General features: G+C 41.3%; 2 protein-coding genes across 2 annotated transcripts in view; both read left to right on the top strand.

The window, feature by feature from the left end:
• The first annotated feature begins 1,870 nt into the window (after nucleotides 1–1,870).
• Nucleotides 1,871–23,780, top strand: part of DHRSX (dehydrogenase/reductase X-linked) — a 206,842-nt gene continuing 184,932 nt past the window's right edge. Inside the window, exons 1-2 of the mRNA XM_027891383.1 lie at nucleotides 1,871–2,182; nucleotides 5,506–5,651. Of these exons, the coding sequence (XP_027747184.1) occupies nucleotides 5,582–5,651 (70 nt within the window). The 5' untranslated portion in view covers nucleotides 1,871–2,182; nucleotides 5,506–5,581. The remainder of the gene's footprint in view (nucleotides 2,183–5,505; nucleotides 5,652–23,780) is intronic.
• Nucleotides 5,569–23,780, top strand: part of ZBED1 (zinc finger BED-type containing 1) — a 50,290-nt gene continuing 32,078 nt past the window's right edge. Inside the window, exon 1 of the mRNA XM_027891381.1 lies at nucleotides 5,569–5,651. The gene's annotated coding sequence lies outside the window, so the exon portion shown is untranslated. The remainder of the gene's footprint in view (nucleotides 5,652–23,780) is intronic.

Here is a 23,780-nt window from a genome sequence, read left to right as displayed (position 1 = left end):
AAGTCTCCTTATTTAAGAACCTAGTATTTCTCTTTCAGATTTTTTTTTTCATTCCATCTTAAATACCCATGCTCAGCATTAATAAGAACTTTTCTTCTAGGATGTTTACACCTGGAATACCTATATAGCAGTATCTTACCTTCTTTCTCTCAAATTTGATTATCCTTCATTTATTCACTTTATATTTATATATTGAAGTTTTAATCTTTCCTTCTTCCTGTCGATAAAGTTGTTCTTGTCTTTCTCGGCGAATGATGTCTCAAGGTTTCTTTCAGCCCTATCTTACATGGTTCCACGACTTTCTTCAGTGTTTCTGTATTGTTGATATGGTTGCACCCAGAACTGAAATCCAGTGAGCACCTTCTGTGAAGACCTGGCTCTGCCTCCACTAGAGATCCAATGTGACAACTCCTTGCATTGCACCAGAAGCTGCTGATGCCGTATGAGCAGTCTGTGTCTCACTGAGGGTGCTCTTGCTGGCCACCTGCTTGGGTCACCTAAGGGAAGGGTGCATGCATCTCTGGTTGCCTCCCAGCGCAGGGGTGGACTTGGGGCACCTGGTTCCTTGCCAGGAAGTCTCGACCTGGCCAACTGTGCCAGGCCGGCAGGCGGGTGTCTGGACACACTTCAGGAGCTGGGTACCAAGGTTGGCGTGCACATGATGTGTGGCTGTATGGGCACTTCTGGCGCTATAGAACTCTGAGGTGAGTTGAAAGCTGCACCGGAGTTGCTTCTGGGGTCGAGGATCCAGGCGATGGTCTTTGATCCGATTTCCATCTTCCTGTCCTCGAGCTATCTGTCCTGAGGTGCCTTTGGTGCTTTTTACCAAAGACCACAGAGCCACGGGGGAAAACTTGGCAGGTTGTGACCCATGCCTACCTGCCTGGAAAAAAAAAAAAAAGTAAACAAAACATCCTTTAATTTAATGGGTGGGGAAGGGTGACCTTTCCGCTTAGAAAACGGCAGCAAGCCGTCCTCCTCGCCGCCGGCCCCTGGCCCCGGCCGGTCTCCAGTGGGGAGTGAGGATGGTGAAGATGCCAACTGCTGGCGGAGGGGTTGGACGGGGAAAGGAAACCCCGTTCCCTCGCACCCCTCCACAGTTACCACCACAGCACGCACCGGGCGGCGGGGCTCACCCACGGCACGGCGGCGGGAGGCGGGGGGACCGCAGGAGGCGGCGGCGGAGGAGGAGGAGGGAGGAGGGGGTGAGCGGCGGGGAGGGGAGGGAACACCTCGGCTGGGCGGAACACGCCGGCCGGCGCGGTCCCAGTCTGCCGCGGCCGGGCTGCCCGCGCTGCCGGCGGCTCCCCCTCGCCCCGCACGCTCCCCTCGGGGCCGGGGGCGGCGGCGCCCGCCGCGTCCCGCCCGCAACTTTCCCTCCCCCGTGGATGGCTTTCGTCGGAGACCCGCAGGGCAACCGGGCGCTTGACACCTGTCCCCCATGGGCCGCCCCCGCGCCTAAGTTTGCCGGCGCCCGGCCCCCCTCGGCCGCCGCAGGGCGGGCTTGAAGCCGCGGCGGGGCCGCGGTGCCCATGGCCGGGCGCTCCGCCGCGCCGAGCTGTCCGTGCGCGCCGCCCCGTCCCGCCCGCCGGGGACCCGCCGCGCCCGCCCGAGCGCCGCAGCGGGGGCGCTGAAGGAGGCAGCCCCCGGCTCTCCGCCACCCCATCGGCGCCAGCCGCCCTTGCCCGCCGGGTCGCTGGCGGCGGCGGCGGCGGGGGCGGCGGCGGGGCCGCGGGATCCGTCCGCGCTCGCTGCCCCCGTGCAGTTCCCGAGTCGTCTGTCCTCGGCGGCGGTCCGCGGGTGACATGCAGTCCCTCATCTCTCCGGTGACCAAGGCTATCCTGGTGGCTTTGTTCATCTTCGCCATCCTGCTGATCCTCTACGTGATTCTGTGGTACATCTGCCGCGATGTGGATTGCGACCATGGGATCTGAGCGGCGCCGCGGGAACAGGGTTTAGGAACCGGGATTCACCCCGCGGGGCCGGGAGCGGCAGCGAGAGCCCCGCCGGGCGGCAGCCGCCGCCACCGCGGCCGAGCAGGGGAAGGGAAGAAAAGAGGAAAAAAGAAGAATAAAAAAAAAAAAAAAAAAAAAGGAGAGAAGAACCGAGCCGAAAGAGCCCGGAGGACAACTGCGATCAAGAAACCAACCTGAGCTTGACCTTCAGAGACCAGGGTGACCCGGTGAGTCTCTGCTCTCCGCGGCGCGGGGGATGCGCGGGTGCAGCGGGGCTGCCTCTCTCCTTCCCAGTCCGCTCGCTCTCCTCTCACACACACAGCACACACATACACACACGCACACTCCCTCTCACACGCACGCACATGGATGTGGCACAGGCGCCCCGCGTTGCGCGCACACACACCAGTGGATGTGCGTGCCTGAGTGCCTGCTGCACGCAGGGATGCGTGTCCCCTGGGGACATGCAGGACCCGTCCCGCTGGCCGGGATAAATTGTACCTGTCCCCGTGTCCGTGACTCCCCGCTTTAATTTTCGAGAGGTGACAACGCGCAAAAGGCAACGCGCCCGCGGGAGCGGCGGGGGCCGGTGCGGGTGCCTGAGGGCGGCGAGCGGCCGCGCTGCCTTTGCGGCCCCACATTGGTATGCAGGCGGTGACTGCGCCGCCAGGCAGACCGAAAAGGTGAGCCCAGGGGATGGGGGAAAGCCAACGCTTCATCAGTCCGGGCGCAAATCGGGAAGTTAAGGAAAATGAAGGGAAAGATGTCAGGTAACCGGCCAGTGCCAGCAGGCAGACTTCGGGGAGGGGATGTGAAGCGGGATAAGTTTCTCTTTCAACAGGGGAAGGTTGGTGGAAGGAAGTGGGGAGATGGCAAAAAATGTGCATGGGAAGTTCTGGATGGTAGCAGACCTTGTCTGGTGTCACTGACACTGCATTTCCTACTTGCTGCTCTCCCTTAAAAGGGTTAACGCTCAAGGGTTTACCATATGCCCAACCTCGGCAGTGTCAGAAAATGTTGATAAAATGTACACAATTGATGAACATGTTTGTGCCGAGCATGTTGGGACACAAGAGGGGATGTATCCTGCCCACCCGTTTTCCCACCTGAGAGAATTTGTTATTGGCTGTTTTTACTCTTATTGTTTGGTTGTACTGAATACCCTGTGCTGAAGCAGAGAGACAGCAACACATTGTGTTTAAAGTGGAAAAGACCTACTCAAAGAAAAATGGTCCCAAACACTTGGGCTGTAACTGTTTTTGTCCTTGACACACAAGCTATCGGGAACAGGAGCAAACTCTCACTGCATGTGTTATCCCTGGCGGGATGTATTCGGATGCTGCAGGATGTGGGTGCGTGTACACAGTGGGTAATAAGAAAAAACAGTTCCTGTTTAAAAGGGGGGGAACAGGGACCTAGCCAAGTGTAAAGTATAATTGCATGGTTCAGGATGATTTGGCATTGAGTATTGGTGATCAAAAGCTGACCTTTGCAACAGGAGGTCTGTATATGGGAGGGAACTGGAAGTCGATTCTCTTGCCATTTTGCTTTGTGCTTCTGTTCAGATTGTGTTTTGAAGGGCTTTTGACCTGACTAGTTGATCAAACATGACATTACTGTTAACACACGCTACTAATGTGATTATAACAGCAGTGACATCAATGTTTCCTTGCCCTGCAACTACAGTAGCAATGCATTTGTTTACTTCCCCGGTGCCCGCTCTGAGATGTCTGTTACTCAACAGCTCTGAACAGCAAAGGAAGAGGGAGGAGGAGGGAGAAACTCTTACAGGCATTTAAAAATGGCCATAGCTCTGTCTCCCTTGTGTGTTTAATTATGTAGAAATAAAATAATCTCTAAGTCCTCTTCTTTATCTTTTTTATTTGCAGTTTCACCAGGCAGTACACTTGTTTTTACCTAAGTGGCAAAAACCTCTTCACACGTTGACATGTCAGGTTGTGTCACACGTCCCCTTCCGAATTAACAGCAGTGCACACCTTCTACCCCTCTCCCAGCTGGCAGGAGCTAGTGGGTGAGACAGTTATAGATGCTTTGCCATTTAGTGTTAATTATTTCACAGTAACCTAGTGTTTTAAACTGATATTTATAGAACTGCATGGAATGTGGCAAATTAATATGGCTTTCATAAAACTTTAAGTATCAAGAGATATGTGTGCGGGTGATTGAAATACCTGAAGTGTTGACATGACCAAACATATTTTATACTACCTACCATAACTGCTGTTCCTCAGCTTAATAATTGCAGAAACCATGAAATAAATTGTTCAGTTATTATCTGACCATTAGTGTTTCCAGCTGGCTCATTATTATTTTTAACATATTGTTTCTAGGAGACAAGATGTAGAATTATTTTTTAAATAACAGCTTTTATTCTAAATAAGGTAAACATATATGTATTTATATATAAATATATATAAGCATTTGTATAAACACAAATGGGTATTTTCCAGCCTAAGACAACTTAAAAATAAGAGGAGCAATGATGAGCAGTATTGAATTTGATTTGTAGTTGAAGTCACAGATGTGTTGGCTTTGGATCAATACTGTATGTGTTCATTATTGAGTATTTACAAATGCAAACCCCTTAAGATCTGAAACCCACCTTTTCCTATTGTTGTGGTGCTTGATAGAAGACAATAAAATCCCAGCCTTGCTGAGCTCTGTGTAGAATTTTGCAGTTGGTTTCAACAGAGTCAGAAACATATTGGCAGAATAGTACATGAATTTGAAACAGCATGATGTTGCCAAAGTTGAGAGAGCTATTAAAACAGTAAAAAGGACGAAATCAGTTACAGTGGAGTACCTACAAACCTCATTTTTGTACTTATTTACTTGTTTGCTCAGAAATTTGGTGTTATTAGGTGCTCCTGGCACAACTCAACAATTTTCACCAGCCTGCTCTCTCTTAATATATTCAAAAGTGATATCTGCAACTGAGATGCAGAGTACAGTAGCATCCGTGAATATAGATCACCTGTAAGTATTTTTTTGCTGTGAGACAGTTTGTAACCAGGCAACTTATTATCGTGTTCCTACTTGAGCCAAGAGAGATCTTTGCTGTATTGCAAAAATTAGTAATGTCATGGTCTGAAAGTATGTTTTTAGTCCAAAAGCAGTTTGATAGGCTGTTCAAGAATTGTGTAAAAGGATATTTCAAAGGTTTGTCTTTTTATTGTGAAAAACTTGGTGAAGACGTTACCAGTGCTTCATCAGCAGAATTGTAATGAATTTAGTGGATTAATTTTTACTGCAAGGCAACATGCTATATAGCATGATCCCAGGAACCCTGTCACATCAGACTTAAACATGCAGTATGTTTCTGGATAAGTAATTCTTTACTCAATCCCTATTCAGGCAAAGTCTCTGAAGATTTATTAAGTATTTTCTGTGAGTGGCATGTAAGAGTGACCAGGCAGTGAACATCACAGGTTTGCTTATTTTTTAGTTTCTTCCTCAAAAAATGGATTAATAAGAATCAGTGTCTTCATGGTATGCCCTCTGTGCATCTTACACCGTTTCCCTAAAACAGGCTTAAAATGAGCCCTGAAGATCATTCCATCATAGGAGGGTCTCCGCAGAGATGAAAGGTTAGCCGAGGTCCAAGGATGGCCAGTGCTGCATCCACAAGATGTCCTTGTGTCATAGGAGTGCTCAGCTGTACTTTTTCCCATCCAGGTGAGTGTCAAGTGGAGTAACCTTCAGGCTGCTTTCAGGCAGGACATGTGGATCTGCCCTATGCAGTGCCAGCCCCATTTGGGGGAGGGCTCAGTCTAGGAGCGATTTTCTACTGTCTGCTCTATGCAAGGTGATGATATCATAGTTGTTCCTTGTGACCTTAAAATCTGTAAGCCTCAGATTATTGGTTATGTGATAAGCAATTGGCATGATTTGTGTGTTTATAAACAGCTTGGAGGTAGGATTGTTGAGGTTAATTGTACAATTTATACCATGATTCTAACACTAGAAACTGTCAGGGCCCTTTAAATGACAAATTTTGGGGCAGTTTTAGGGAATACAGAGTCACTGTAACAAGAGTATTAAACCTGCAGTATGAGCAGGCTATATCTTTGCTTCTTGGTGGTGGTGTATGTCAGTTTTAAAGAACATGCATATTTGCCCTTCACTTAAAAATCAGGCACTGCGCACACGTCAGGTGCCATTAAATGCTTGCCTGGCTGCTCCTTCCCTGCTTCAGGGCACCGCATCGGGGCTGCAATTGGGCATTCAAACACAGGGGAAAGTTCCACTGCCCTTTCTCAAAAGATAACTTTTTCCCCAGTTTTTCTTTGATGCATGAGTGTTTTCTCCTTTTCCCCCTAAGCATTAATCCTCTGAACTGTGACTTAGTGTGTAACGTGGTTTGTGGACAAAGTGCATGGATTGATTTTCCTGAAGTGGGCTGACAAAATGATGAGTGTATTGGAAAGCAGCACACACTTGCTTATTTGTTGTTCTACATTCAACTAAGTTGAATATCCTAATATCCTCTAAAATAGATTTTTTTATTTTATGTGTTGCTTTTAAATGCTATTATTAATTGCAAATATGGTTCATGTAATTCCACAGCAGCATCTGCTCTTGCTAGAGGCATTCTGATAGGTCTAAAATTTTACCTAAGTGAGAAAATTTGAGCTTCAGCTTGGAGGGGCTCATAACACTGTCTGCTTTTGAGAATTATATCCTTGTTTTGAATGTTTTGATGTACTACTTTGGAATACTTAAGATTTTTACTGGCATTTTAATAAGCCATTTAATCATACAAAAAGGATACCAATAAGGTGACATTCAGAGTTCTGGTTTAGAACACAATTGGAATGTGGATTATGGTGAAGAAAAAATTGTGGAAAAAATTGCGAGTGATCAAGAAAGAAAAAGGAATGGGAAAAAAAAAAGAAGAAATAATGTTATATCAGGACACATGAAGAGAGATTCCTGAGTGTTCAAATTTTAAAAGAGTGCAGCTAATGCAAAGGAAAATGAGACTCTCGCAACACAAGAATTTCCACTTTCCTTCACAGAAAGTGCATATACATATTAATATACAAATATGTTCAAATAGACGTGCATGTGTATATGTACACATATTTGTACAATCTATGTGATCAAATTAGAAATTTGCTAGAACAAATTTGATAGAACAAGCTGGGAATTTTTACATGTTTTTTATTGATTTTATTTCTTTATCCTTGAAACCTGACTCTGTTAATGCCCAAAATGCATTTACTTGAAAACAGACAGTGTTGCAGATGCTTTCCTGAGGATTTGATGATCAAACACAAGTGATATTATATATTGAAGCAATAAATGAATAATTTCTATAAAGAAAATGCTAATACTCTGTTCACTTTGAAAAAAAAATGAATTCAGGTTTTGTGGGCTGGAAGAAATACATTAATAACAAATAGATTTTATGTCTTGTTCTTTCCATTGATCTCAAAGAGACAAAGTCCCTACTTATTAGGGAAAAATCCTATTAGGTAATTAACCTATTATGACCAAGAAATATATGTGAGAAAAAAGCATCTCGGAGAGAAGATAGCAGAGCTGTAATATTTTGGCTAAAAACAGTCATAGCCAACACCTTCTTACAAAAGTACAAATCTTTGATGTAATACATCCTCTATACTTATGTCTTTAAGTATAAAGGAGGAAAGAACCTCCCTGAAGTTATAAGTGTTAAAACTTACGCAGAGGGAAACCTGCTGCATGGTTATGGGTCATGCTTTCTGGGTATTATGGTGTCTTATATAAAACCTGTGTAAAAAATTGTTTGTGTTTGCATGAAATACAGGAATGTATTTCAAGGGCTATATTTCCCCAAGGGCTGGGGAAAAAAAAAAAGCCTTTTGTATGAATAATCGTTTTCATATTTATTGCATATTGGAGTAAACCTGAACACACAGAGAAAAATTTATTTGCTGTTTTGCTCTACCATTTCAGCGGTGAGTTGCATATGCTGTGAACCCTGTTAAATGAATAAGCAACAAACTCACTGTGATACCTACAGCAAAATTTAAACAAGATCTTCATTAAGTTGTGCTCATCATAGAAACTGTATGTGACATAGTTAGCTAACTTGCAGGGCATGTTTCTTATAGAGCTCTTTTAATTAGTGCACTTTTGAGGATACTGTCATCACCATCCTTGTGAGATGTGTATATGAGATTAGCTCAGTTGGTTAGAGCATGGTGCTCATAACACCAGGGTTGTAGGTTTGATCCCCATATGGGCCATTCACTTAAAGAGATGATCCTTTTGAGTCCCTTCCCACTCAGAATATCCTGTGATTCTCTGTGATATAAATGGGCTTAAAATAATTTTATGATCAATCTCTGTTCTAAAGACTTGTTTTTATTTTCTACTGCAATACCGTTCTGGCACGCTTAATAGGGATGATAACTAAGTGGGAATTTAATGAAGTCTTGGTATTGGACACTGAGCACACAGAGAGGCACTCATCAGTATTTGTTTCTAGTGACAGATACAGCATGATTGAACTTGCCTGCAGTGGCCCTGAAAAGGTGGAGTTCAAGATCCTTTGGTCAGCAAGGAGAGTGCATAGCAAGCTCACTACCCTGCACTTCAGGAGGGCAGACCTTTGACTTCTTCAGGATCTGCTTGGTAAAGTACCATGGGATAAAGCCCTAGAGGGAAGAACCGCCCAGGAAAACTGGTTAATATTCAAGGATTGCTTCCTCCAAGACCAGGAGCGATGCATCTCAACAAAGAGGAAGTCAGGCAAAAATGCCAGGAGGCCTGCATTGCACAAGGAGCTTCTGGACAAACTCAAATACAGAAAGAAAGCCTACAAAGGGTGGAAGCAAGGACAGGTATCTTGAGAGGAATTCACTGAAATTGCCCAAGCAACCAGGGATAAGGTTGGAAACATCAAGGACATCAAGGGCAACAAAAAAAGCTTCTACAGATATGTGGGTGATAAAAGGAAGACTAAAGAAAATGTGACTCCTCTCCAGAAAGTGGTTTCCCAGGATATGGAGAAGGTTGAGGAACTCAATAGCTTTTTTTTTTGGGTACACAGGTGGGCAATGTGTGCACGTCCTTCTTTCCACCCTCTTTAGGCTTCCTTTTTGCATTTGAGTTTGTCCAGGAGCTCTTTTCACTAGAGCAAGTTGCTTAAAGCTCCATCTAGCTTGACCTTAAACACTTCAAGGAATGGGGCACCCACAGCTTTTCTGTGCAACCAGTTCCAGTCTTTCACCACCCTCACAGTAAAGAATTTCTTCCTAAAATCTAAACTAAACCTTTCTAAATTTAAATCTCTTTCAATTTAAAGCCATTCCCCCTTATCGTATCAGTACATGCTCTTGTAAAATGTCCCTCTCCAGCTCACCTGTAGCCCCTTTAGGTCCTGGAGCTATAAGCTCTCCCCGGAGACTTCTCTTCTCCTGGCTGAGCAACCCCATCTTTCTCAGTCTGTTATAGGTGAGGTGATATGTTCCTCTGGTCATTCCTGTGTGCCTCCTGTGGACTCTCTCCAGCAGGTCCATGTCTTTCCTATGCTGAGGCTTGCTGAAAGCTGAAGTTGAGTAGTCTCGATCTTTGGATTGTTTTTCAAGACCCCTTGAGCAACATGGTCTGACCTGAAAGCTAGCCCTGCTTTGACCAGTAGAGAGGACTACAGAGCTTCTGAGGTCCCTTTCAACTTAAATTATCCTAGGATTGTATGATCCTATCAACCATGTATTCTGGAGAGTCTTCTACTGGAATGAGTACTGTCTGGCTTGTTGTTACACACTCTTTCCTTATGTGTGCTAGCTTGGTTAACCAAAAGGATGGAGGCACAGAACTGGACTGTTCTTGGTAGGTCATGCTTAACATTTTACATCTACAGTTCCTACACAACACTTGTGGATATGGCATGGTCTGGAGCTGAAATGGTACATGACAGTGCATCACTACAGCAGAATGGCCACTGTGCTTATACATGGAGAACAAAATCTTCACATAAAATAGCAACCTGAAGGTAGAAGACAAAAATCGCAATGTACTTTTAGCCTATTTAATTCTTACGCCTCTGTGGGGACTCCAGCACATTTCTAGGAACTGGAAATTAATTCAATTTCATTGCTCTGACAATAATATAACCATGCTGGGCATACTCTTGTGTAGTGTAATTTTTTCCCATAGTCTTGTCCAATTTTTATCTTACTTTTTGTTTGTCTTCAGCTGTACAAAGCCTGTTACATTAAGTGTAATGTCCACATGGGTAGTTGGTACAGTAGGATTTTCATGTATTGCCTGGCTTAAATTTGAACTGCTTTGAAGAGAAAAAAAATCTCACAGGAATGGAACACTTCAGCATCAAACTTGTCATCTCATACCTAGGCTACTCACAGTTTATATATAGGTGGAGAGCAGAATACTAAGTGGAGAAAAAGGCCCTTAATGCAAAAGGCCATTGCACCTTTTCTTCCCAGGTAGAAAAATCCTTCTCCTCAGCACTTGGAGCTGTGCTGCAACTCCTGCCTGCCATTCTGGATGCTGGGCAGATGCTGGGGAGAGCAGGGAAGTTTCACAAGATGATAGTGCCCCCCCTTTATTCTGACATTTCATTATACACCTAAATGTAATCCAAATTTACAAGACTAAGTTATCAAGAGTGATTACTTTCAGTGCAAATCTGGAATAAATGAGAGTTGCAGTGCATCTTTTGTCAGGGGTTGAAACACTGATTATCTCATGTTAGTACACAGACTCACTGCCATCCCTCACCTTCTTAAACTCTTGGAAAGCCTCATTTCTATACCTTAGTTGTTTTCTTTTTACTTGGAGATGTATCAAATCATAATGAAAACATTTTGAGCCTAGGAAAAAAACCCTGTTACATATTTGAATGCATAAAATGCTATTTTTGAGATTTCTGAAGTGACGTTAATTTTTTGTCTCGTGGGCTTACAAGCCTGGAGAGATTTTAAATTAAAGGTAGAAAAGAAGAGAAGAGAAAACTTGCTTTTTACGTGAGTTCATGAAAGCTCTCTTAGTTCTAAAACTAAATTATGTATGAAGCAGCAAGGTCCTGTTCTGTCTATTACATTCACATGATGATTCCCGTTTTAAAATTTTAGAGTATTCAGGTGAATTAACTGGAAATAAATCGTATATGTAATGTATTTATTCTAGAACTTCTATGAACCTGCCTTTAGGAAATGACTGTTCCTGTCCCAGGAACAAGACACTGACACCAAATTCATTTAACTTGAGTCTGGATGTGGGAGGTGCTGTGAGCTCCAAGGATAAATATGTGACAGTATTATGGAATAGTATTACCTTTATTATCAGCCAAGGGTTTCTTCTCTTGCTTATGGCCTCAGAAGCAAGATCAGCTAAGGAGGAAGATAGAGCACAACAGAGGAGGCTGGGACAGGCTTGGAAGACACTGCAGACACTATTGTGAGTCATACTCTTAATCACGTAGGCAAAATCCTATGGGCATGTGGGATGATACATAAAGGAAGGCAGAATGTTGGTTGCTGTGGAGGAGCTGTTCATTTGTTACAAACATTCAGCTGACTTCAGTGGAGCTGTGCCAATTTCTGTTAGCAAAGGCTTTGGTTCTGAGGATACATATATGCATTAATAAATGGTTGGAGTCCTTCTTCAGGCTTCAGACAGTAGCAGCTAAGTAAGTGATGTAGCTTGGATGACATCCAGCCACCTTTGTCACTCAGCAACCTGTGTAGCCAAGTACTCTTTTCTGAGCTGATTTGGCAATGATCGATATAATACACAGAATTTAAAAGTGATAATGTTTATTAATAACAGATAATGTGTGTTCTATAGAAAATGTTGTTAAATTAGAAGGCAAATTGTTACCTCATGAAATATAAATGTTCATGTTATATGGTGGAAAAATAGAGCTATGTAATGAGATTTCATGAAAGAAAGTGAAAGAATCATCATGTATGTACCAAGAAGGAATCATTCCTGGATAAGCTTGTGAATATGCTTCTGCTATTTTATGAATGCCAGCTAGGCAAACTAGACTTATTATACACACTTTGGTTCTCTAGATGATTAGAGAAATCAAATGGTTCTTATGACAAATATAAAAATAATGTAAAACCTTGTGAGATTCAGCAAGGAGAAGGCTCGCTGAAAGGCAGCATCCTGATGGTGTGTACTGGTGGTAGCTGTGCTTCAAGAGGTGCAGGACACCTTGCTAATGAAGAGATTAGTATATAGTATAGCATGGATGGATGAATGGATGCATGGATGGATGAATGGATGCATGGATGAATGTCAGGCAAATCCTCTGGGGAATGGCAAACCCCAGGTACATTTCTCACATGGAAAGACTCTTTGAAGACAGAGAAGAGTCTACCCCGACAGAGGCTATCCAGTGTCTGTCGAGGAGAGGGAGTGTAGAGTTCGACTGTGACTTCAGGACATGCTTTATTGTGGCAGTCGCCCTTTGATGCAGGCTTGGAAACAAGATCAGGTGCTCAATATGGCATTTATAGTGATGTGCCTTGACAAACAACCTGATGTTGTGACCCAGTGCGGACATGTAGCAATATATTTAATGAATATTTTATTAAATAGCACTTTAATCTGTGTAGTAAAGTGCATTTCTTAATTTGCTGTTTTTAAGATGGCTGTTGGTTGAATTGAGCCTGTGGTGCCTGCACTGGTACTGTGACTTCATTTTTTTCTGACCTACAGTTTTATGAGTAGAGCAGTTGCTTTAACTGTGAAATCAATTTATTTTTCTCATACTGTTTCAGCTAGTAGTTAGTTTCAGAACTCTCATGTTGTAAGAGTGTAGATGTTGCTCTTGTAATTGGCTGGATGGTGTCTGCTGCTTAATTTCAGTTCTGACACAGTCTCTTCATGCTTCTTTATCCTAACATGCAGCGCAATAGCCACCTACCAGCCTCATCCTCCTCCCACTAGAGCTGTTCTGCTGGAAACCTGTGCGGGATTTCCCTTTCCACATGTAGGTAGCAGATTTTGTGCCCTGATAGGGGACAGACTGAAAAATGCAAAATTATCATCACCTTTGAGCATCACAAGATAGGAGAATAAGTGCTTTCAGGGCAGAAAGTGACTGCATTTTCTTTTCTCTTGCTGTAATAGTAGCAGATGGCACTTGTGGCCTAGAATAATTTGTCCTTTGAATAATGGTCCTTGCTGAGGAAAGCTTGATTTTGGTTTTTTTCCATATGTACAAAGTTGAGTTTTTTAAAATTTAAACACATAAGTAAATCTTATTATTTACCAACGTTTTTCTTGATTCTTTTTTACCAATTATCACTGTTCTGGTTTTTAAAACATTCTGTGTAATATCTATTACATTAGGGTTTGCACCAATAGGATTTGTTATCATGAGTGTAAAGACAAGTTAAGCATATGCACATATGTACACACATTTATTGCCGATGATTCTTGAATTGAAAGTGATAATTTTGTTTGTCCATTATCACTGAACAGACCTTGATTTCCTTGTTTTGCTTAGTTAGGTCACAGTTTATTACATCGGCCGGCTTAGTGCGCCAGAAATGAAGGGTGAGAGCACTTGGTTTGCAAAAGCAAATCCTAGAATTTCTGAAAATGTGAAGTTTATGTGGCTTTTCCGTACATTTATGCCAACAGGAATGAGAATGGAAATAAACTCCATCACAAATTAAAGGCACTTCTGAATTAACCTTCTGGATGGACTTTGTCTCTGGTCAAGATGGTGTCCCATCCATACCTGTTTCATTTCCTGGTCAGCGCCTTTGGGTAGAGCATTCACTCTTTTAAGAGAATCCTCAGCTTTGATGTGTGACAGTGGAATGTCCTTCTTTTGGTGCTGAAGCACTATGGGAACTCTATGGTGTTATAACTGACAACACTGAGATTTGGAAAGTCACTTGATTTTCACCTGACCTGAAAATGCTCAGCTCTTATATATATATATATGTACATATATATATATATTAATAAAAATGTTACAATTTTATATAAAAAGCAAATGATAAAATCTTTATTTATAGTTTTATATTAAAAATAAATCTAAATATATATCTATACAGAAACTTATATCAGGACTTTAGGAATAATTAAGGAGAGGAGAAAGGAAGAATTAATTTTAGATTGCTTATTAGGTACATCACTAAAATACTATGTTGTTTTATTACTTAGTTAAGACCAAAATGAATAAATAAAAGTAAAGAATAAACAGTATTTCTTCCATTAAGGAAGGTGCTGTTCTCTGTCTCAGAGAGTTAGCCAAAGCATAAAAATATTTCTATAAACATCTCACAAAAAAAGCTAGCAATCTGTCAGGTTAGCACTACTGCAAGGTTTTTCTATTTATATTTGAGGGTGGTTTGTGCCTTTTTACACTGAGCAAGACCTGCTGGAAGAGGCCTAGTCAACTGTAGAGAAAATTATTGATTTCCCCATAGGTTTAAGTGCACTGGTGTGGAAAAGATGGTCTTACACTTCTAAAATATTTTTCAAATGTAAACGGCAGTCAACTTTGACCAGCCTGCATTTGAGTTTGCTCAGGACCCAGCACCCTGGAGGCAGAAAACTCTAGCAGTGGCAATAATGCAATATCACTGTAAAAATAGAACTAAACCGGTAATAACAGAAATAATATCCAGCCTCTATACTGTAAATATAAAAACTATGTACACTGTGATGTCCAAACACTTTACAGAAGAGAGGTGTGTTAGCCCCCTTGCTTTAGAGGAGAGGCAACCAAAGCCAGGGAGGCTGAGGGCACTTCCTTGAATCCACTGCTTGGACCATGGAAGGCTTATAAGCTGATGTGGTACATCCTGGTCCAGTGAGCTACAGTTGAAACCGCTCTGGAATAAGATAATGATGTTGGTGATTACTGTGTTTTGATCTGAGAATGTAGCGGTAATGGGCAACATATCACTACACTATCATTTTATGTAATTTTCCAAACATTTGTAAATAATTTAGACTTCAGGTTGGATGTGGCACATCAAAGTTTAACTTGTCACATCCCCTTGTCTTTTTGCATCAAAGGAACATTAGAGACAGTGATGACATGTTATAGCCATTAAACAAAATGCATGATTTTGAAGTAAATGACATTTGAGTACCAGACTTTGGCTTATAATGGTAAAGTAAGAGCTTTGCTAATAAATCTGGTTAGAGCACTGCCATCCTGAGGAGTATTTTGAGACTAGAAACCTTCGTCATCTCAAAGGAAAGACAAAAGGCTGTTTTTGACAAGATGAAAGAAGCTTGTTGCGTAGAGAGGCCAGGGTTCTTCCCTGTGACCATTCCTCTTAAATCATGTGTTATTATTTTTAATGACATATTATCTATGTCAACTTATGCAGAAGTGGGAACTGCTGCTTTGAGTGAAAAGAAACACCTTCCCAGACTCCAACTGAAAAACCAAAGCAAACCCAAATTTCAGATTTGATTATATTGCAATGCAAAACTAGAACTGTTTGAAGACATCTTTGACCTTAAAGATCTTTTCTTAAATATGGGAACAACAGATGGTGTTGCTGAATGTTTAAAGTTGCATGAATGAGCACATTTAGAAATGGATGTGGTGCAGACAAAGTCTAGAAACACTTGGGAAGGATGCAGAAGGTAGAACTGCCCAATAAATTAAAAAAGCACCCAACATAAGCAATGTCTGGCCATGGTACATTGGCTAAAACCAAAACAGTTTCTTGTTAGTGACACAGGAAAGGAAACAAAACTCATTCTGTGTGAGGACACTTAAACTAATGTAGGCCATTTTAAACTTTGAGAGACGTGTTAAAGACAGGAATACCAGCTTACCTGGAGTGCATGTGAAGAAGGTAATGCAAATGAAACCATCATGGAGAATCCCATTAGTGGGTGAAAATGCAGTATGTCCTGTGACTGGAGATTTGGAAGGTAATCGGATTTCAATCAACCTATTATAAGGCTTGCTAGGAGAGAAATGTGGTTTTCAATGAAAACAAAAGAAGTGTTCTGTTTAAACTGTCTGGATGTTATTAATACAATGTGATTGTTTTTTTTAGTTTTTGTAATAATTTTTCGCAGCAAAGACATGTAGATAAAAGATCTGCCGGGATCATTACTTTAAAATTTTTGAAATGTACAGTGCTCCACTGCCCTCTTTTGCCCTGTACCTGGAAAAGCAGCAGCTACAGTAACAGGTGCCATCACAGCAATAGGCACCTTTGTCTTCCAAGGCACACACCTTTTGAGGTGGCTCACAGACCAGGGACAGCATGCAAGTGATCCTTTGGGAATCTCCTCTTAGTGTTCCAAAAGGAAAAATATTTCAAATATGAACTCTTCTTTTACATGCCTGAGGACCAAATATTGATTCTTCAATCCTTCAGATTTTTCACTGAAGTCTTACGTGATAGTTAGAAGTTGAACCCAAGCAGATTTGTTCAGAATGTATTGCTACTCAAAACATCTAAAAAAGAACCTGAAGAAATGGAGTTAAAAATTGCATACGGATTTGCCCTCCACATGTACTCTGCTTCGAACCAATTCAACCCAGCTAATACTGCCTCTGTAAGATATTTTGCACAGGAGAAAAGCTTATCAGGAAAAAAACCCATGTTTAGAACATTCCATACTAGCCCTTCAAAAATCTTCCTGTCAGTTAACAGGGCTCACTTGAATAATTATGTTTATAGTTGTCTTTCTATTTTTTACAGTTGGCAGTACCCTCTAGCAGCTTGAAAATTATTTTGGTTTTCCTACCATTTTGACACTGAAATTTATGTGAAAAAAGAATAGCCTTGGGCTTATGTTGGTGTCTTACTGTCTTGCCAAGATACCTTTTTTTTTTTTTTTTTTTGCTTTTGCACAAGCAGCACTGACAGTGAAAACACAGATCTTGGAACATTTTTTATCTGTTTCAGGGTTTCTGCAAAGTTTATAGAGAATAAGAATATGTCATGAACAAACTAATCCATCCTAAAGCAAAGTTACCTCTTGGGTAAACTTGTCTGTTTGCATTTTTACGTCAAGCACTTTTATTTTTGTATTTATGGGGAAATGAGCCTCTTACTGTACAAAAATAAAAATGGAAACATACAGAAGCATATGCCATAGAAAATGTTTATGCTTGTATGTTGCATGTGTTCTCATACACCATTTTGTTGGAAATTATTAGACTGTCAAATACAAGACTGAGGTTTATAGCATCTAAAAAAGGTTCACTTTTAATGTGAAGAGGTAATAATCTGAGTATGTTTACCTTTTATTTCTGTTCTTGTCAGTGACAACTCATTTGTTGCTGTTGAAAATAACCACTGAAATATGTTCAATGGATATTTCCACAAGCTAGCAAAAAACAGCCATTGAGAAATTGATAGGGAAGTTGATACATTGCTGTATTAAAGTTTAGGAGCAGGGCAGTTGCAGGGAAAAAAAGGAGAAGACTCTTGGGGAGGCAAAAGAACATTGGGGTAACTTGGGGACCTGCAGGGAAAATGTTGGAGGTAAAACTTGTGGTAATCTCCAAGGCACAGAGTGAATCTTCTGAGGTGAAAATGAGTTCCTGGGTGGTGGACAGGTGGGGAAGGTTTTGAAAGCATCTGCATTAGTGATTTGGTTTGGAGAATGCATTTAAAAAGAGACTTTCCCAGACTTTGGTCCATATCACACATGAGATACATGAGCAAGCATGAGATGGCTACTCTTTGGGCAGCACAAGTTGCAGTCTGGAGGCTCTTCTGATGTGCACCAGTTGTCATTTACTAGAGATACTGGTCATACACAGCTGCCAGAAAAGTGTGGATTTCTTTTGGAAGTTACAGAATTTTGCAGAAGCCTCAGCTGTAAGTGCTTCAACCTCTGACTATCTCAGAGCTGACTCAAAAATCTTGTGTAGGATTGAATCCAGAAAGGTGATTTTTCACATGTTCTGTAGGATTTTCAGCTGTGTGAAGCAGTCATTGATAGAGTCCAGAAACTGCAGCTGTAAACTCTCTTGTTGTGACATTTGGGCAGCCTGTGTACCATCAACTGAATCTTTCCATTATAAGTATTTTATATACGATGACTCTTCTTTATCTAGCAACATCCTGTACTTGGTAGTATTTTTAGCTCTAGAAGTGTATATCAATAGCTGTAAAATCTAATTTAATTAAGGTTACTATCAGGAATATACTAAACTGTGTTCAAATTTTGTGTTCTTATACTTTAGGAATTTTTGTCATTTTAGATGTAGATAATTCTACAGTTTTGTTCTTTATGAGGCCATAGCCCTAAACTATAAAGCAGTTAGATACTTGCCCCTCTGGGCTGCTGTTATTCTACCAAGGGATTATTTTTATCTTACAAATGCACAATATTTCGTGGGTGCAGCTGTGAAAAGATGCAAAGGGCATCTGAACTTCAAAGGAAACTGATGCCAAAAAATGTCAGAATACTTTAGGAATTCCAGTATATTGGACAGTAAAAGGACAGCAATAAACACCAGCAATACACAGTAATAAATTATTGAGAATTCAAATGGGATGTTTACAGGGCCTGTTAAAAAGAATAAAGAAGTGAGATAATCATGTACCAATAGAACTGCATAACAATTGTATCAAGTATTAAAAAATTCAATAGGAAAGACCTGCACATAATATTTAGGTCCAAGTACTCTGTAAGTCAGACTAATGGTCTGATCCTCTACAATGAATTCATAACCAGCTGGCAAACAGCTGAAGACAAAAATCTGTATAGCTAGCTAAGAGATAATAAATCTGTAAATAGACAATAAATGTGTAGGTGATAAAGGACGCAATTCTTTAAAATACTGAAGCAAGGAATCCCACGATTGCCATTCAGTTAGTTGCGTGTTAAGCCATGGTTAATGACTGATACAAATGAGAAAAGGACATCTTTGAATATCTGAAGTGTGAGCGAATGAAGACCAGCACACATGAATTTACAAAGATAAAATCACATTGGATAATCCATATTTTTCTGAGGAAAAAAAAGAATTGTTAGAGAACATAATATGTCTAGAGTGTAATAAAAAATTTGATATTGTGTCTCACAAAGCACTGTGTTGAAAAAGAGAAGATTGGTTTCAGTACAGTAGACACTTGCAGTAAAATTGACAAACACCTTACTGGAGGACTGTGTGAAAGGTGGCAGGTGTTAGGAGTTAGACAGAAACATTTCCAGTGAGATATCTGAAAAGAAATCACAAGGCATAGTTTATCTCACTTCTCATGAGTGGTCTGCTTTGACTACAGATTCCTTTGGTCAGAAGCTTCCTTGGTCTTTTATTTCCTTGATCCATAGTTGACTTCCCTTGGGTACAGGGTGGTAATAATAATTGATTAAAAAATTGAGGATGTATTTTGAAAATTTCACTTGTCCCATTTGCAAGGCAAATTTTGATATGCAGGGTTTAGTTTAGGTTCATCTTCAGTAATATTCAGAGGACTCTTCCACTGGATCTATAATGTTGGATTAATAAAGGATGATTTTTAGAATGGCAACTATACCTGAGATCTGTTTTGAGTGGCAATAGGAGAGGTCTCCATTCATAATCTAATTTAATTACTTTGGATCACCAGCTATAAAGGTCTGTCTCTCTCCATCAGCTAAACAACATTAATTGAAAATAATTTTTTTCTTACTCTCCCTTTTCCCTAGAGGAACACCAATGAATGCCAAATTTCCTTCCGAGATCCATAAAGGTTTCATTGACTTTAATGAGATCTTAAAATCTATCCTCTGATGAGGGAATTTGGTCCTGAGATGTGTCCAATTACAGAAGTATCCAAAGAAAGATACAGTTCATAAAGGAGCTTTCATGAGAGTTACCAGTGAACTGCAGCGATTTTTTTTTCACCCAGTCACTATTTTATTATTTCTGAAGCCCAGAGGTTTTGCTGAATGTGTGATATTCATTAGAAAGCAATATGCTACTCAGAGTACTTCTGTTTTATGTTAGTTTTAACTTCTTTATTACAGTGCTAACTGACATTTTATTTGACATTTTAGAAGCTGAATAGAAATTTTTCCCTTTCAGTCTTTTGTTATGCTGAATGTATTTGTGTGCTCCATGGTTTCCATCAAAAAAAAGTGAGGGAGCATATCACTGCCCCTGTGATGAGGGAGACACTGTATCTCTGTGAAAACTCTGGTTCCATCTTTTCAGTTTTCTTAGGATCATCTTCAAGTTTTTGAAAATTGTGATAATACAAATGTAGCTTCAGAGCAGTGAGAAACCTCAGTGTGTATAGATACCATCAAAGATCTAGTAAAAGGAAGCAACGCAAACAAAAATGAGACAGAAATATAAAAATATAATTAAAATGGCTTGAATGACTAGCCTCTGTGTTGGTGAAAACACATGGATAATTTAAAAGCAAAATTGCTGTAAGTACTATGACAGTGATGACAACTGTCATGTTTGTTTTTCATTAGATTCTATTCTTAAAATCCTCAGCTTTGACTTTCTAATTACATCTGATTCCATTATCCTCCCCATACTTTCAGGAAAAGTGCATATCTAATGATCAAAATTGTAGAAAAAAGTAGCATTTTACCATCCTGAAAGGTTCACAGACTAGGTAACAGATTTAAATTCCTAAAATGCTAATTTTACAGGATTTTTTTTTCTTTTTCTTTTTTTTTTTAAGTCTAAACTTACTATTTTGAGCCATACATCTGCTAAAATGCACTGAAAGAAGTCAGGTTTGCCCAAGCCTGACATTCAGATGATGGTTTGGGGTGGACTCTCCTGCCTAGCCGGGGCTGGTGTGGGGAAGCAGGAGCTGGGGAGAGCCTCCAGAGGGAGATGCTGCCCAGCGAACTTGCTGCCTGGGTGTAGGCAGGTGCCCGCTCGACGGCTCAGCACTGGGCTCCAGGGCTTGGGTGCAAGCCAATATCGGCTTGCTCTTGTCTAAGCTCACGTCCCTGAGCGCTTGGCTCTGGCAAGCCTGGTTTACCAGCGTAGGTCATTGGAGAATTTTATCCCCCATGCTTGTGCTCTCACTACTGCGAGTGCTGTTTGCAAGGAAGTTGACAGTTTAATGAGGTACTCGGCATTAAAAAGGTGTCCGTGCTGTATCCAAGTGCTTACGTTTATGAAAACCCATATTTAGTTGTCACTTCTTTGAAGACGCTGAGTGTCTGGATGTAAGGGCAATGCCAGGGCTTCCTACGGGAAGGGCACCCCTGCAGCACCTGCGCAGAACAAAGAGCAGGAGATGCCCCAGCACTAGTGGTGACCCACTGAGGAGCACCTTATACTTTTGGTGGATTGCATGGTTTAGAACTTTTGCAATAAGTCATGTGCATGTTACCCTTCAGCACTTGCTCAGGCACAGGCTGTGTGCTGAAGTTTGTCTTGAAATCAGGAATATCACTGTACTACTCAGCAGTTCGGCAACGCACTGAAAATCTGAGCATTGGCAATCAGCTTTTCAGTATGAGCATGTCCCTGCTCACTACATGGGCTCAGATAAGCTCGTTAAGTGATAGAAACTGACATTTGCTCCTGAAGAGAGTGGCCTTTATTTGGGAAAGTTATCAGATATTAGAATGATTCATCTGCTACTTCAGTCTAGCTGTTCAGCTTTCCTTCAAGTCAAATTAAACAGTTGCTGTTGGCATAAAAAACAGGGAAGGCAGGCAGAGTAAGAGAAAGGACACCTTATAATTAAAATCAGGCTTGATCTTATACCATACTTCATTATACTGCTGAAGAAAATGGTTGGTTTTACTTCCAAATATTTAGACACTAAGCAATATTCAGCCATAGCAACGCAGCTTTAGACTAAGCAAGAGCTAGTGTTGCAGTAGGAAGATTAACTAAGTAGTTTTAAATGCTCCGAAATGGAAACATAATCTTTGAAAAAAAATTAGTATGGGTCTCAAAAAAATAGACATCAGCATAGTCATGAAGTGGCAGCTGACCTGCGTGTTGTTGCCTAGCAATACTTAACCATCAGGAAAATTGGGAAAGTGGGCTAGAATTATTTACACCAGGAAAAAGATAAATGCTAATTTTCTTCAGAAGATTCAGGTTTCTGTGGTTATTATGAAGAATAAGCAGCTCTCCACCACTTCTTCAGTTTTTTTAACAAGTGAAAAGCACCTCTCTTATGAAAAGGGGCTGAGAGTTTTGAGGTTGTTCAGCCTGGAGAAGAGGAGACTCTGGGGAGCCTTATAGCACCTGACAATACCTAAAGGGGCTACAGGAGAGCTGGGGAGGTACTTTCTACAAGGGAATGCAGTGATGGTACAAGGAAGAATGGTTTTAAATTGCAAGAGGGTAGGTTTAGATTATATATTAGGAAGAAATTCTTCTCTATAAGGGTAGTGAGGCACTGGAACAGGTTGTCCAGAGAAGCTGTGAATGCCCCATCTCTGGACGTCCAAGGCCAGATGGGATGGGGCCCTGAGCAACCTGATCTAGTGGAAAGTGTCCCTGCCCATGGCAGGGGGTTTGGAATTAGACCATCTTTAAGGTCCCTTCCAACCCAAGCCATTCTAAGATTCTCTGATTCTATGATTTCGAAACAAGTCATCAGTTCAGAACAACAGCCTGTGAGAATGCAAGTGCATTTGCTTCTAGAACAGTAATTTCACAAATGGTTGATAAAACCGATACAGCTGGAGGGAAAGAATAACAACTAACACAAAGGGAATGTTATTTTAATGCTTCTATGAACATTTTAATAGCCATTTAGATTTCTGTTGCCAGAATCCTGACCCTGCTGCAAAGTTCCTGCAGGCGGGATGCTGGACCTTCTTGGAGTCCAGTTGTGGCCAGAGGCTCTGCCAGCCCAGCTGAGCTCACTGCAGGACCCAGACCTGAATTAACTAGAGGTGTGGGTTGAGACACTGATTGCCTGATTCAGACAGATCTCTTACTTTGTGTGAGGAGTAAAGTAAGCTTTGTCGGTCAGACTTTCTGATTATACAGTTGGAGACACGGATGCAGTGATGCCTACTAGTGTACTGTTCTCCCTCTTGTTTTACTATAAATTTTTCCTGTGTCTTACAAATCCTGTGTCTTACGAGAAAGGTAGCTGTGGTTTCATCTCCTCCTCTTCCCTTAAAACGCTGGTAGACAGGCAAGAAATTGCACTTCCAGAGTGTAGGAGCTATAGGTGTGTGAAGCCTCTTTGTGTAAAACACATAGTTTTCCTGTACACCCACCTTTGGTGGGACCAAGATCTGCACAAAGCCTAAACTGAGACCGAGCTCTCACTTCCTATTAATTTGTCATATTAATTCTGTATGGAATTAATATTGCACTCTAATTGAATTTGTAGCACTCCAGAAATACATCCATCCAACTCAGAGGTGTGGCATGTTTGCTACGTGTGACACATGAGCTGCTCGATACAAAGATCTTTAGGACTGAAGCATCATATAGTTTGGAGTCGGTGGTGTATTCAGAACTGCAATATGTATATTTTGTGATAGATTTCCATGAAAATCATTACCACATGTAGTAGCTGCCCATAGAAAATAAACACAATAGCTTTTTATTTGCTGGATATTTTAGTACATGGTCAAAGAGTTAAAAGGATTTCATACTACTGTTGCTTGAACTGGAACTCTGACATTTCTGTAGCAGATAACAAATAATTTTCCAGGCACATTTCTGAGTTTATTTAAACTGAGAGGTAGCTGTTATCTTTCTGTAATACCAGAACGTTTGTTCGAGAAATAACTCCTCTCCTTTAAGTGACATTAAGTACGTGAGAGCAGGATGCAGAGGGTCAAATACAGACTCCTTTGTGCAGTACATAACTCCCAAGTCATAAATTGTCTCTTTATATAAGTATCCAGAAAGTTTTCAGCACATTTTTGTCTTGACCTTTTAGC

Source organism: Empidonax traillii, unplaced genomic scaffold (assembly GCF_003031625.1).
Source record: "Empidonax traillii isolate 1590-97213 ecotype Southwest subspecies unplaced genomic scaffold, ASM303162v1 scaffold320:size708019, whole genome shotgun sequence".
NCBI classification, from domain to species: Eukaryota; Metazoa; Chordata; class Aves; order Passeriformes; family Tyrannidae; genus Empidonax; species Empidonax traillii.
The sequence above is the reverse complement of the archived record's forward strand: the minus strand, read 5'-3'. Positions and strand labels throughout refer to the sequence as shown.